Raw genomic sequence first — 15,245 nt, 5'->3', positions numbered from 1 at the left:
ATGCTCATTGATATTCAAGGAGCTTTTGATAATGTTAACAGAAATATATTGGCAGACACAATGGAGGATATGAAACTACCCAAAGCACTTATAAACTGGACGTACCAATTTGTAAGTGAAAGAGAAGCTAGTATGCTCATGGACCGAAGAAAAGGATCAGTACAAAAAATTAGTACTGGAATTCCGCAAGGCTCACCTATTTCACCACTACTTTTTTTGATATATTCCACACCAATGTATCATGCCATTAAAGAATGGGGTGGAACTCCTTTTGGCTTTATTGATGATGTGACTATTACCGTTGAAGGTAAAATTGAAGAAAATACCAAAAGCTTAAGCAACATATTAGAAAAATGTTGTAATTGGGCTAAATCAAGAATGACCAAAATTGATTTGGGTGATAAATTGGGTTTTATTCATTTTACAAAAAATGTGAAACCTAAAGATGAAAAAGTGCAACTTACTTTACCTAATGGAGAACTTCGTGAACCCCAGAAGAAGGTTAAATTGCTTGGAATTACTTTGAACAATCTGCTTGATTTTAAATCTCATATTTTGAATAAAATCAATAAAGCAAGAAAAGCTGTTGGTGCTATTTGGCATCTTGGAGGCGTGCAAAAGGTATGCGAGGGTCTGCAGTCAGATCACTGTATATTGCTTGCGTGAGACCAATTGTTGAATATGGCTTAGAAATTTGGCATCATAAAATCTTGAAAGGAGAAATCCACAAGTTGGAAGTAATGCAGAACATGGCTTTAAGAAGAATTGTTGGTGCTTATCGCACAACTCCTATTGCGGTACTACAAAAGGAAGCTGGTATTATGCCATATAGTATTAGGCTAAAATTTATGGTGGCACGAAAAGCTATTCGTTTACACCTAAATATTAGCAAAACTAATCCTATTAATGGTCATTTGTTAACATTGATTGAGAAATCTCCAATTGCAAAGCTAACCACGCTTTACATATTGGCGAAAGATGATAGAGACTACATGATTAAAAGGATGAAAAACGAAAATGCAAGAGGGTTGAACCTCTTACACTGAAACAACAACAGAATCAGACGATTGGAATTTTGAAGAAACAAGCAATGGAAGAATGGCAGGAAATGTATTGGAATAGCAGTAAGGATCTGTGGTATCATAATATCACAGTGGAGTCGAAATGTACTGATAATCTTTCTAAAATGGTTACAGGGAGTGATCATGAAGAAAGATAGTCGAAGGATCTTGAGTAATATTACTCAGTTTCGCACAGGCCATGGCAACTTTGGCGCATGGTTTAAAAAAAAAGTTTGGAATTGAAAAGGATAGTTACAACTGCAAATGTGGAGAGCTGGAAACAGTTCATCACATTTTAGTTGAGTGTCCTTTGCTTGAAGAGGAAAGAAAAGGACTGAAACGGATATCTCCAGAGATGGACATGTCGACTCTCTTAAACAGTTTAACTGGCTTACAAGAGATTGTAAGCTTTATCTCTGCTTGGAGGGATTAAGAAATACAATTACAGCGTTGATGAAGACAAGTGGAGATAGGTTGGGAAGGTTTGGTTATTTTTAACCCCCTGTTCCTCGTAAGCTGGCATCAGGACTTATTTTCGGGCTGTTGGAGATGCAATGTTGAAGCCAAAATTAAAAGTTTATTATCAAAATGAAAAAATATATAGTATGGACAAGAAGGATAGCGCAGATGCTGATGTTATATAATTCTATAACCCTTGAATAAAAACAAACAAACAAACAAACATGTCTGACTATGTGACTTGCCGGTTTTCATTTGTACCTTTTTAGTACTGGTGGTTTCTGTTCTGTGCGTCTCCGGTAGCCCGGAAGATGGGCCCTGATGCCAGCTTACGAGGAACAGGGAGAACCAGTCTGTCGGTCCCAAAACCTTCCCAACCCATTTCCACTTATCTTCACGGACGCCCATGTATTTCTTAATCTCTTCCGTCAGAGATACGGCCCGCAATCACCTGCAGGCTATTTAGACTGTACGGAAGAGTCGGCATTCCTGTAACCAGGGTAGCCTATGGTTTTCAGTCTAGGTGTATACTCCCGTACACATCCTCAGGAAAAGGGGGTATTCTGGGAATCGAACCCAGTATCTTCCGCTATCGAGCGAACGTGTTACCCTTTACACCATCCAGCCCTTTCCCCCATCCAGCCCTTTGTTTGTTTGTTTGTTTGTTTTTATTCAAGGGTTATAGAACTATATAACATCAGCATCTGCGCTATCCTTTTATTGTCTGACTATGTGACTTGCCGGTTTTCATTTGTACCTTTTTAGTACTGGTGGTTTCTGTTCTGTGCGTCTCCGGTAGCCCGGAAGATGGGCCCTGATGCCAGCTTACGAGGAACAGGGAGAACCAGTCTGTCGGTCCCAAAACCTTCCCAACCCATTTCCACTTATCTTCACGGACGCCCATGTATTTCTTAATCTCTTCCGTCAGAGATACGGCCCGCAATCACCTGCAGGCTATTTAGACTGTACGGAAGAGTCGGCATTCCTGTAACCAGGGTAGCCTATGGTTTTCAGTCTAGGTGTATACTCCCGTACACATCCTCAGGAAAAGGGGGTATTCTGGGAATCGAACCCAGTATCTTCCGCTATCGAGCGAACGTGTTACCCTTTACACCATCCAGCCCTTTCCCCATTTTGAATAAGTGCCGATCAAGAAGATTGTCCTTATATATTCAGAACAGGTTTTGTTTAGTGTAATTTTTACAAAGGCTCGATGGTTTAGTGGTATAATTCTCGCTTAGGGTTATTCTAAGCAATCTGCGAGAGGTCCCGGGTTCAATTCCCGGTTGAGCCCTTTATTTTTAGAATTTAAATATGCTAAATATTCAACTAATCTAAATTTTTATTAACTTCATTAACGATTCCTAATCGATTTCTATATTCTTTTCTTTATTATCAATTCCCATCTTTTTTTAATCTTTTTATTAATTCTATTTTTTGTTTTTTCAACATCTTTATTTTTTGTCGAGACAGCTTGTTCCAGCCAATCACTGTTTATTTTTTCTTACTATATCCCCTAACCCTTGTAGGCCTATTACCTTGTTTTTCACCACTATTTTTCCAGGTTTTATTTTTTTTTTATTTTTTTTTTAGCAAAACCACCACAGTTTTCACACTATCACCATCACCATCATCGCTACCAACACTGCCACCACATATCCATAAAAATGCTTCGCCAATCTGCTAGATCTGTCATGTCCGTCGCTGGTAGACGTTTCAATTCTACTGCAGCTGCTGCTCCCGCTCCTGCCCCTGTTTCTGTCAATATTAAGAAGACTAAGAAGGTTGGCGCTTTCCGTGGCGGGTAAGTAATAATGTCCTACTACTACTCACGCGTGATTTTCATAATTTGCTACGCGATCAATTTCTTCGATGCCCCTTAGTAAATCTCCTATTAATTATCCTCACCAATTGCATTTTCATTTTTTTTTGAAAAATGTATGAATAACGACTAACATACATGTTTTATTTAGTTTTGTCGGATTCCTTGTTGGCACTGTTTTGACTGGCGCTGCTACATACACTTACCTTTTGGATGAATACCGTGCCGCCAATAATGCTGTTGTCGGTGAGGTCGTTTCTCTCAACCAGTCTGTCAGCCGGTTAGAGGCCCACGTCAAGCAGCTTGAGAGTCAGATCAAGAAATAAACGTGATAGAACAGTACAGCATTTCTCTCTTCCTTCCTTTCTTTTTTTTTCTTTCTTTTTGCACGCATGAATGACGACGACAATGGTATATATCGAGCTATGTATTAAACACTTAAAAATATAAAAACATACAGGTTTAATTTTGTTTCCAGATTTCAGAAAAACTATCTCGATTAGCTCTTTCACGTGGTTGGTTTTAAGGTGAAGCTTGTCGTGACTTGAAATGGTCTGTATGGCGCATTTTTAACTTTGGAGGAATAGATTTTCCCCACTATTTTTTTTAAGTTGGTTGCTAATTAAGTGGAATCTTGCTGAAAAAACATGAAATTTGTTTAAAATTGATTAAGAATGTAAGGTACTTTATGATATTCTTAATTGTAAGAGGAGTTCACATATTCGAAATATTTTGGTTGTGATTAAGAATAATTTTTCCCAAATACCCACCCACCAAATGTTTACCAATACATAAAATATCCAATTCCTTTAATTGTTTCAATTTATTTGATTTCTTTTATATCTGAAATAACTTGGAGAAAAAAACAGGTTTCTTTGTCACATTTTTTCGTAATCTGGGGAAATCAGCTCACATAAAAACATGTTGGCTAGGAAAACCGTTTTATGATATTATGCAAATAAATCATTTGTTTAGGATAAAGGGTATCTTTGGAAAAACTATCGCAGGTAACCAACCCTCTGGGAAAAACCCAGATTTTCATAGGACGTTTAAAGATCTTCTCATCTTACAGGAGCGTATTTTGTAGATATGTTTTCATGTGAATTTTTAACAATGCATAATCGGGTATGAATATTAGATCATCTACCTTCTTTCGCTGACTTTGTCAATTTTGAGGATAATTTTCCAAAGAATACATCACAATTAGTGATTTCATATGCCTGATAAAGATTAGTGTGTTTTCTTATTAAAACTTGTAAAGTCGATAAGTCGATAAGTCGATAAGATTACCAAGATTATCACAATTAGATATCTAAGAGTTGTCGTTAACGGAATATCTTGTAAAGTTTTCTCTTTTAATTACTCTTAGAAGATACTTGTACAAGAACAGAAAGAAAAAAAAAAAAATCGAGGACGTAAACCACCATACATGGACCGTTAGAATTTTGGTTTTACCGCGGTATCCAGTCGCTTATCGACGGCCACTAAAGCCGCTTCTTTTTCCGGGCGCTCTTTTAACCTCGGCGGAACCGGTGCACATGGTGGTTCCCGGAAGACATACGGCGTGTATATATATAAATATATATATGACACTTGAGGTATAAAAGAACTTGGAAATGGTCGTTATTTCATGGGCAAACCAAAGATTATTAGAAGTTGCGTGTAACAGTAATCCCGCGGGGGTCACTTTTTGCGTGGCCAAGGATTTTTTTTTTTTCCCTATTTTTGTGTATGACCCAAAAATAAAATAAAAAGAGAACAAAATTTTCTTTCTTTTCTTCAAACAATTTTTTATAGAAAAAAAAAAACAGCATAAAAAACTACATCATGGCACTATCTATTGGTGGTGCAATTTATATTGCCATCAAGCCGCTGGTGAAGATTTTTCTCAACTGTTTTATGGGCTTTTGGCTGGCAAAAACTAGTAAGTAAACCGCGCATGTTTCACGAGAATGCATATTTCCCCATTTTGACTAACACCGGGCAGATGTCTTAACGGTAGAGGTTGTACAAAGTCTTTCGGTGGTAATTGTCAATTACCTGATGCCAGCGCTTATTTTCAACAAAATTATAGAGTCCTTGAGCGGATCAGATATCAAGTTGATTGGTGTTTTTTGTTTAACAATGGTTCTGTATCAAGTGCTGGGACTCTTTTTTGGGGTTGCGGCTAAGATGCTAACACCTAACCCCAAGTACTGGACCGGCGGGTTGATTGTAGCTGGGACTATGACCAACATTGGAGACTTGCCGATTGCATATGTGACGACGTTGGCTGGTGGTTCGCTGTTCAGCAGCACAGATGGAACTCGAGGAACAGCATACTCCATCATCTTTTTAACAGTATTTATTTTTTCGTTTTTTAATCTTGGCGGGTATCGGCTGATTCAACACGACTTTACATCACGACAGCGGGATATTGAGCTCAACATTTACGACAAGAACCAGAAAAATGAGCCTGGGATCAAACACTTGATTGAGGTTGCAGTGGCGCGATATAAGAAATTTAGAGAAAAGAAAAATCCCCTTGAGGGGGCCCAAGCAATACCCATGCCTGTTGCGCCTAAGGAGCCAGTAAAAAAGGTTGTGATTGATACCAACCACAATACGGAGATTGAGCGGAGTCAAGACTCGCTAGAACTAAGGCACTTCCGAAGCACAGGATCTATGGACGATCCACGAATCAGTCGGGTGCCTACAGAAACATTATCGATAGAAGAAGCGCTGAGCGATGATCAGCCAGTAAGCCGCTTCCATACTACAGGGTCCTTATCGACCACATTACGGCGATATACTACGGCGTCATCGCAGCGAGGCCCATTTATTCCAGGGGCCGGATCCCTACCTTCGGAGGGACTTTTTGATGATGACGATGAAGATGAAGATGAGAAAGCTGAGCCACTTCCAGCTCCAGAGGGAATGGAGAGTGTTATTAATGCATACAGTCAGACGCAACGGTTGCAAAAAGTTTTATCCAGACAAGAGACTGGGCATGTGTCCGAGGCTGGAGATAAGGCGGCTGCGACTACAGCGAAAAAGAAGAAGAAGGGGAATGTTGTGAAGAGAACATTGTATCGATGGAGGCTTGGGTTTTTATGGGGGTTTTTCAATAATTTTTTGCGGCCTCCGAGCATTGCATTGATTTTGGCCATGACTTTTACAATGATTCCGTGGGTGCGACGGTTATTTTATGCAGACCCGAACAAAGGCAACTATGGGATTCCAGATGCACCAGATGGCCGGCCAGCGTTAAGTTTTGTAATGGATATTACGTCTTTTGTAGGAGCATGTGAAGTGCCGCTTGGGCTTGCAACATTGGGAGCGACGATTGCACGGTTAAGCTTGAAGAGCATGCCAAAGGGGTTTTGGCAGACGGTAGTTGCATTGACGTTGGGTAAGTTAGTGATTTTGCCAATTATTGCAGTTGCTTGGACGGAGAAGATGAAGTCGCTTGGATGGATTGATGCGGACAATACAATTGCTATATTTGTAATGATTATTTCATCTGGGGTTCCGAGCGCAACATCGCAGGTATACTTGACTGCAATCTACACGTCGCCAGATTCTGACGACCACGAGGAAATGGACTGTTTGGCTGCGTGTTTGATTGCTCAGTACGCTTCACTCATTTTCACAATGACGATTCTCCTGACCTACACGTTAAAAAAGGTTTTAGAATTTTAAGTGTTTAGTTTTATGTTTTATGTTTTATATTTTATATTTTAATATTTAAAGTGTAAGTTTTATGTTTTAATATTTATATATTATTTTATTTGTTACATTTATTTGTAACAAACGCGTTTTGGGTTGGTTGGTTTTTTTTATTTTTTTTTTTTTGTTATTTTTCAAAACCTTCAAAAAAAAAGTTTTGAATCGCCCGCAAACACCCACCACTACCACCAAATTTTGCCCTCTTTTTTTTTTTTTTTTTTTTTTCTTTCTTTCTTTCTTTCTCTCCACATCAAGCAAACACACTACCACCACCAATACTTTAAAAAAAAAACAAAGGCATACCAAGATTCAGAACCCAACCATCAAACCCTTCACTCGAAATCGCCCTCTCCCTCAGATTCATCGTCTTTTCTTGACAAGCTCCTTTTTTCATCCTACTCTCACACTTTCACCCGCTCTTTTCATTTTCATTTTCACTTTCTATTTCTATTTCTTTTCTTTCTTTCTCACCATCTAACATGTCTGAAACTGAAAAGCAGTCGGCTTCCGCCACCACTAACACCTCCTCGGCCTCAACCGTTCCTACCTCTGGTTCTGCCACTGGATCATCCACCGCCACTGGTCCCTCTGACTCTTTGTTTGAATCCAACTTTTCTGAGCACGCTGGTGAAAGCGCTGCTGACTCTGAGGCTGAGGGTTCTTCAGGCGCTAATGCAGGCTCTGCTTCTGCTGCCGCCACCTCTACTGGTTCCTCTTCTTCCTCTACCGGTGGAAACACCTCTGTTGCCGGTGAGCACAATGAGAATGCCGTTGCTGGACTCTCTGATGAGGAAATTGGTCAGATGGAACTCACGATCCGATCCCTTGTGACATCCAAGCAAGCCGGTATCATCATTGGCAAGGACGGTAAGAACGTTGCCGACTTGCGTGAGCAGACTGGCGTCAAGGCTGGTGTCTCCAAGTCTGTGAGCGGCGTTCCTGACCGCGTGCTTACAGTGACTGGCACTCTTGATGGCGTGGCTAAGGCCTACTCGATGGCTGCTGCAACCTTGTTGGCAACCTCAGCCAGCAATGCTCAGACCACCAATTTCCACACGCCTCCGCAACCCGGAGTGAGCACAATCAAGCTGCTGATTTCGCACCACCAAATGGGTACAATCATTGGGCTCCAGGGTGCCAAGATCAAGTCGATCCAAGAAAACACCAAGGTTCGTATGGTTGCATCCAAGGAGCTTTTGCCCAACTCGACAGAGCGTACAGTCGAGGTCCAGGGTACTCCTGAGGCCATCGAGGAGGCTGTTTGGGAGATTGGTCGTTGCTTGCTTGAGGACGCTAGTCGCTCGACAAGTACCATTTACTACAACCCGCAGCCGCGCGGGCTCAGCGGCAACAATGGCGCGGGTAACACCAATGTTGGTGGCAACAATGGGTACACTGCTGGTGGGAACAACTCGTTCAACAATAACAACGGGTCCCGATACAATAATAACAACAATGGCGGGTACCGCCATGGAGGAGGATCTTTCCGTCAAAATGGGTTTAATAACAACCACAATAATAATAATAACTACAACAACAATAATAGCAATAGCAACAACAGCAGCAGCAGCAGCAGCAACAACACCCGATCTGATGGTGAAGAAACTGTTGTTGATGAAATGTCCATTTCTGCCGATATGGTTGGATGCATTATTGGACGCGGGGGGTCGCGTATTGCAGACATTCGACGTTCGAGTGGTGCACGCATCTCGATTGCCAAGGAGCCCCATGACAATACTGGGGAGCGACGTTTCACAATCATTGGAACCCGCGAGGCAAACCAAAAGGCGCTGGCGCTCTTGTTTAATCAGCTTGAGTATGAGAAGAAGCGTCGCACTGGTGAAGATGGGCTCAAGGAGGAAGCTTAAAAAAGTAATGGGGGAAAAAAAAAAAAAAAATAAGAGAATGAAGAATGAAGAATGAATTGAAAATTTGAACAAAAAAAAAAAGAAAATCAACAAAAAAAAAAACCTGGGTTAAAATGCCAAAAAAATTTAAAAAAATTTAAAAAAAAAAACAAGTATTTTAGTTTCTTCTCTAATTTTTTTTTTTTTTTTTTTTCCTTTAAAATAGTTTTTTTTTATTGTTTTTAAATGATTTTTTTAATGCTTTATATTATTATATACTTTATTATATATATGATGAATTAAGATTGTTGTGTTGCTAAAGCATTGCGGAACATTTGCTGAGTATGCTCAAAGACCTTATCTTGAAGAGCCTTGTCCAGGTACCCCTTTTGTTCTGCTCTTTCCTTGAGTGACTTGTGAGCTCCGTCAATGATGTGAGATCCTGTTCGATATTGTTGATCTGTAGCGGCCACATAAAAGAACTTCTCGGCTGCATTTTCTGGAGAATCTGCAAAACACTTCATTAACGGAGCAACAGTCCAACGAATGTACCAGGGGAACTCGCGGGTAATACCAGTGTTGACAACACCAGGACCCGCATGAATAAATCCAACAGAAGGATGTGTACTAGCATAACGCACGACGGCCAAAGAATTGAATTCAGTGATGTGACGGTTAGCTGCACGCAATGAGAAATGTTTCTTAAGATCAAGATCAGACTCATCGACGGGGCCCTCATTCCCTGGAGCCAAAAGAGTTAAAACACGGGCATTAGAAGCTGCCGGGTCGTTAGGTGTAACAGCGGCCTCTACTAACGGGAGCAATTTGTCAATGATTCTCCAGCGACCATAATAATTGACTGCAAGTTTGGTATCGATGCCTTCTTTAGATTCAGTTCGGCCATTGATTGTGAGGAATCCTGGAGATAAGAAGAGCAGGTTAATTTTTTTTTCACGGGCTGAAATCTCTGTAGCAAGTTTATCAGCCTCGGAGATAAGTGTGACATCGTGTTGTAAGAACTCTGCGTGTGTACGTGGGTTAAGTTCCTTGAGATGGGCAAGGACTCTTGCACCAGATTCGGCATTACGGCCTACAATATAAATTGTGGGCTCATAAGAGTATCTTGCAAGAGCATACGCTGTGTGCTCTCCTAGCCCAGAAGTTGCGCCTACAAAAACTGCGACGGGAGATTTGGCTGCAGGGGAAGAAGCAGCGTAGCGGGAATTGAGAGAGATGATTTCAGCGAGTGATGGCATTAAGAATGAATTTAGAAATAAAGGAAAAGGAAAAGGAAAAGGAAAAGGAAAAGAAAAAGAAAAAGAAAAAGAAAAAGAAAAAGAAAAAGAAAAAGAAAAAAAAAAAAAAAAGATGATGTATATTAGAAAATATGGATTTGATTTTTAAAAGTTATTAGAAGATTAATGAATAGATTAGGGGCAGGGAGGGGATGGATGGGACTTTATATTAAAGAGTTTTAAAGTCAAGTCATGATGGTCAATGTCGTTATGTCGTTATGATGTTATGATGTCGTCAGATATAGTTAAGTTATTGATTGGTAATTAGTAATGTTACTAAAGTTAAGGTTATTGTTATTTTATTTTTATTTTTTTATTTTTTTTATTTTTTCAATAAGTTAAACAAAGAATAAAGATTAGTAATAGTTTTATTATTAATTATTATTAAATAATGAATAATATTATAGATTATAAATTTCACGTGACATGTGGTGCCACAAATACCAAAAAAATATTAAAATATTAAAATAAAAAATATTAAAAAATATTAAAATAAAAAAATAAAAAATTCAAACTAAAGCCAAGAAAATTTTTAAAACCTTAAAATAACTCTTTTTCTTCTCTTTTTTTTTTTTTTTTTCTTCTCCTCCTCTTAAAAAAAAAATAAAAAATAAAATAAAATAAAAAATAAAAAGAAATGTTTTTGTTTTATATTTTTATTGATACCAGAGTAAGTGCGGCGTACACTATATATATATATATCTCTTTTAATAATATTTTATATATAATATATTAAAATTATTTCTTTTTTTTTTGTGGCTCAATCGATTGGTTTAAATTTCTGAAATTAAAATTTAAAATTTAAAATTTAAAAATAAAATAAAATAAAAAAATTCTCTTCACCACCATTCCGCTCAGACGGCCCGAATATTTTCAAAATACCAAAAAATTCCAAAAAAAAAAAAACCTTTGATGAATGTAATTTTTTTTTATTCTTTTTTTTTTCTTATTCTTATTTTTATTCTTATTCTTATTTTTTTATTATTGTACATTAATAATTATGATAGATTAAACACCTAATATACTATGATTTTAACATGTGTGTACAAAAATATTTTTATCAAATTTTATCGTAAATTTATCAGTTATTATCGTTCATGTATCTGTAATCAATCGTTAATTTTACATTTTAATTTTAAATCCATGCTTATTTGTTAGATTGCTAGATTTAGATTTATTTTTTTTTTTTCAACCTCTGAGAGGGGAAGGAAACCTATCTTTATTACATAAAACTATAATATAAATACTGTATATACTAAAAAAAAAAAAACAAAAAAAAAAAAAAAAAAACTATTCTATCATCATCCCTCGACTTTAAACTTTCTTGTTTTTTTTTTATTATTTTTATTTTCTACTTTTAAATAAATACCCGATCCAACATTCCCAAAGCTCGTCTGTCTTCAGGTAAACACTTGGCCTTATTATTTTTACCTTGAGGTGAAAGTCCTGCAACTGTTGATGTTGATGTTGTTGTTGTTGTTGTTGTTGAAGAAGAAGAAGAAGTGGTAGGATGAGTCGTAGAAGCACTTGGAGATGACGAAGCTGCAGAAGATGGTGCTGCCAAAGTAGAAGTATTTGAGGATTGGGGCGACGTCAACACCTGGGACGAAGGGGCCGAGGTGACTGACGATTGCTGAGACAAAGAACCAGAGCTTATAGCAGATGGTCTTGAAGCAGAGGATAAAATTGCAGATGCTAATGCAGGTTTAGGAGAGTAACCTGGAGTTGATGGTGGAGGAGTAGGCAAGGCATCTGTTGAAGGTTTTGTAGATTTTGAAGAGGTGGTGGAGGAAGAGGTGGAGGAGAAGGGGGTTGACGTAGTAGAGTTTGCCGAGGCGCCAATGGTTAATGGTTCCTTGGCCTTTTCATCAGACAACATTGACCTAAGAACCCGATCCTTCTCGGCGCTATTGCTCACAGAAGAAGGAGAAGAAGAAGAAGAAGGCTTGGCCAAACACGAAGCAGCAGCAGCGCTCAGCGCCGCCAGCGGTGCCGTGTCTTGAGAGTTATTGCTATTTGAGTTTGATGATATGCTTTGTGTGCTGTTATTATTGCCATTTGAATTGGTAGCATTATTGTTATTATCAATATTAATATTACCATTGATGTTGCTGTTGCTGTTGCTGTTGCTGTTGCCGTTACTGCTGTTACTGGAATTAAGAATAGATGGACGGCCTTGACTCGTAACACTGTTGCTACTGCGCCGAGAATGAACATCATGACCCACTGGAGGTGAAACGCTACGTTGACGAGACTCACTGGCACGTGCCAAAGTTGCTAATGGAGGCAGAGTTGTTATAGTAGAATTGGAAGGCTGTGACTCATCATCAGAACGTAAACTTGAAAGACTTGCAGAGCTGCCACTGCGCCCGCGCAGGCTCTCTGCATATGAAGTCGCTGAAGGTACAGTTGAAGAAGAAGGTGACGAAGAAGAAGAAGCTGTTGCTGCTGTTGCTGCTGCAGCTGCTGCTGAATTAGGTGGTGAAGACATTGAGTAGTGGTGAGAATGATAAGAGTGAAGGTAATTTGGAGAAGAATGGTGAGAAAGTGGAGGATACGGATAATGATGGGATTGATGATGGTGGTGAAGACGGTTATGAGAAGGAGGAGGAGAAGAAGTTCCATCGGATGATGTTGATGATGATGAGTTGGAACCTCCTTGAGAAGAAGAAGAAGAAGAAGAAGAAGAAGAAGAAGAAGAAGAAGAAGAAGAAGAAGAAGAAGAAGAAGAAGAAGAAGAAGAAGAAGAAGAGGTAAAGCACTAGAAGAAGACCCAGGAGGGTAAGGATATGAGTCCGGAGGCATATATGGGTACCGGTATGGATAGGAAGGGTACCCGGCAGGTGGAGGAGGATAATAGTAACCTGGATAAGGAGAATAGTAAGATGGGTGTTGTTGGCCTGACTGGTGAGGAGATTGTTGCTGTTGTTGATGTTGATGTTGTTGTTGCTGTTGCTGTTGTTGTTGCTGCTGGTGGTGAAGATGTTGTTGCTGCTGATGTTGCTCATGGCGTTTTGCATATTCTGCATACTCTTCAGGATACATAGGATGTGGATGTCTCTGGGCCATGGGATGTTGACTGTGAGGAGGTGGTGGAATATGATGAAGATGATGAAGATGATGAAGATGATGAAGATGAGGGTATCCTTGGTATGCAGCTGAGTAGCTTAAAGGAACAGTTGTAATTGCAGGGACAAATGTTGAACCTGAAGATGAATTATCTGGATACATTTCATTAGGAATTCGGAGTTCTTTAAAGCGAGGGTCAGTAGATGGTTGGATAAGTTTCCCAGAAGCCACATCTTCTTTTGTGTAGTAGGCAATTAAATGGAATTTGAGTTTGGTTGATGTTGTAATTGAAAAACTTTGCTTGAAAAGACCGCCTTGTTTATATCTGTAGCCTTCTTCCGGGACATCGGAAGCGTCATCTGAAGGTGTTGGGGAAGCACCGGGAGAGGATCGTTTAGAGTGGTTCGGGTCTGGATGTTTTCTTTTCCGAGAGCCCGATTGGGAAGAAGAGTTATTATTATTATTACTTGAGTCATCCGAAAGATTTTCATTTGAAGTATTATTATTATTATTATTATTATTATTATTATTATTATTATTATTATTATTATTATTATTATTATTATTATTATTATTATTATTATTGCTTCCATGAGATATACCTCCTGTAGTTTTGCGGCTACCTTCCATTTCACGATAAGTTAAAAAAGATCCAGAGACTCTTGAAGCGGACCAGGACTTGCCGTCAGTCCATCTTCTCATGGAAGCCTCATGTTCATCCCAAATATAAATTGACCCGGAGGATATTTGGAGACGTTCACGTTCTGAGAGTCTTCTTCGGATACGAGGAATGAAACCCATTCTGGAAGCCTCAAAGAGGAGAATAGCATCAATTTGAGTGCGTATATGACCGTGGTATGATTCCATGGTTGTGGATATATATAGAGATTTGATATATATATTAAATATATCTATATATATATATATATATATAGATATATATATAGTTAGAAATAGATAGATAGATTATATGAAAAAAAAAAAGAATGAAAATTTGGAGAAACTTTTTTTTAAAAAAAAAAAAAAAAAAAAAAAAAAAAAAAAAAAAAAAAAAAAAAAAGAAAGAAAGAAAAAAAAAAGTTTAAAATAAGAAGAAGTGGCAGCCTTTTTATATCACAATGAGAGATTTAAATATTTTTTAAATATTTTTTTTTTTTACGTTAAAATGTTGTTGTTGTTGTTGGCTATATATATATATATATATATATATTACGCATGCAATATTTTAAAAAAAAAAAAAAAAAATTAAAAAATATTTTAGAATTAAAAATTTCTTTAGAATTTGAGCTTCTTTTAATTTCTTAATTTTTTTTTTTTTTTTTTGAAAGGGAGAGAGAACGAGAAAGAGCCATCCCCCCTCCCTCCAGTGGTATATAAATTTTTTTATTTTTTTTTTATTTTTGTTAAGCGGCATCATCCTTATTATTAGAATTAGAAAAATAAAATTCACAGATATTTTTTTTTTTTTTTTTTTTTTACTAAGGTTTTAAGAGTGCAATTATAGTGAAAGCTTAGCCTGGAGCCAAGCAAAGCTTATGTCAGCGCGGTTACGTGTTCCGGTGCTGCCGGTGGTGGTGGTGGTGGTGTTACTGCTGGTAGTTGCTGTTTAAAGAATAGTTTATTATTATTATTATAATAATCTTTATTTTTATTTTTTCTATTAACATTAGAGGAGGAGAAAAATAATTAAAAAGTTTAATGGTATTGGTGGTAGATAGTGATTGTATGTGGTCTTATTTATTTATTTATTTATTTATTTATTAATTTATTAATTTGTTAATTTGTTTGACCCTTTAGGTCCATTCCTTTCCAATATCAAAAAAATATAAAATATAAAAAATTCTTGTTAAAAATCAAATCTTTAAAATATATTTAAATAAATCTCATTTTAAAAAAAAAAAAAAAAAAAGCCGTTGAAAAGACTTTTTAAAATAATAATAATAATAATAATAATTTTTAAATAAACACTTTTTTTGTGGGTTTC

The 15,245-nt window shown here is 37.7% G+C and overlaps 6 protein-coding genes across 6 annotated transcripts; 4 read left to right on the top strand and 2 right to left on the bottom strand.

Moving 5' to 3' along the window:
- Positions 1-234: 234 nt before the first annotated feature.
- On the top strand, positions 235-1,219 carry SAPINGB_P000346 (uncharacterized protein; the record flags this gene model as incomplete). Its single annotated transcript, XM_031995070.1, has 3 exons — positions 235-307; positions 446-621; positions 1,025-1,219. 3 exons carry the CDS (start codon positions 235-237, stop codon positions 1,217-1,219), a joined length of 444 nt encoding a protein of 147 aa, XP_031850961.1.
- Positions 1,220-3,187: 1,968 nt separating this feature from the next.
- Positions 3,188-3,668, top strand: SAPINGB_P000345 (uncharacterized protein; the record flags this gene model as incomplete). The annotated part of the gene is made up of 2 exons (XM_031995069.1): positions 3,188-3,324; positions 3,494-3,668. 2 exons carry the CDS (start codon positions 3,188-3,190, stop codon positions 3,666-3,668), a joined length of 312 nt encoding a protein of 103 aa, XP_031850960.1.
- A 1,501-nt stretch (positions 3,669-5,169) lies between these two features.
- On the top strand, positions 5,170-7,023 carry SAPINGB_P000344 (uncharacterized protein; the record flags this gene model as incomplete). Its single annotated transcript, XM_031995068.1, has 2 exons — positions 5,170-5,266; positions 5,345-7,023. 2 exons carry the CDS (start codon positions 5,170-5,172, stop codon positions 7,021-7,023), a joined length of 1,776 nt encoding a protein of 591 aa, XP_031850959.1.
- Positions 7,024-7,529: 506 nt separating this feature from the next.
- On the top strand, positions 7,530-8,918 carry SAPINGB_P000343 (uncharacterized protein; the record flags this gene model as incomplete). Its single annotated transcript, XM_031995067.1, has 1 exon — positions 7,530-8,918. The coding sequence occupies one exon, from the start codon at positions 7,530-7,532 to the stop codon at positions 8,916-8,918; it is 1,389 nt and encodes a 462-aa protein (XP_031850958.1).
- Positions 8,919-9,196: 278 nt separating this feature from the next.
- SAPINGB_P000342 (uncharacterized protein) lies at positions 9,197-10,153 on the bottom strand (the record flags this gene model as incomplete). The annotated part of the gene is made up of 1 exon (XM_031995066.1): positions 9,197-10,153. The coding sequence occupies one exon, from the start codon at positions 10,151-10,153 to the stop codon at positions 9,197-9,199; it is 957 nt and encodes a 318-aa protein (XP_031850957.1).
- A 1,396-nt stretch (positions 10,154-11,549) lies between these two features.
- SAPINGB_P000341 (uncharacterized protein) lies at positions 11,550-14,128 on the bottom strand (the record flags this gene model as incomplete). Its single annotated transcript, XM_031995065.1, has 3 exons — positions 11,550-12,850; positions 12,955-13,671; positions 13,864-14,128. The coding sequence occupies 3 exons, from the start codon at positions 14,126-14,128 to the stop codon at positions 11,550-11,552; spliced, it is 2,283 nt and encodes a 760-aa protein (XP_031850956.1).
- Between the last annotated feature and the right edge of the window lie 1,117 nt (positions 14,129-15,245).

This window comes from Magnusiomyces paraingens, assembly GCF_902498895.1.
Source record: "Magnusiomyces paraingens strain CBS 517.90 genome assembly, contig: contig1, whole genome shotgun sequence".
NCBI classification, from domain to species: Eukaryota; Fungi; Ascomycota; class Dipodascomycetes; order Dipodascales; family Dipodascaceae; genus Magnusiomyces; species Magnusiomyces paraingens.
The sequence above is the reverse complement of the archived record's forward strand: the minus strand, read 5'-3'. Positions and strand labels throughout refer to the sequence as shown.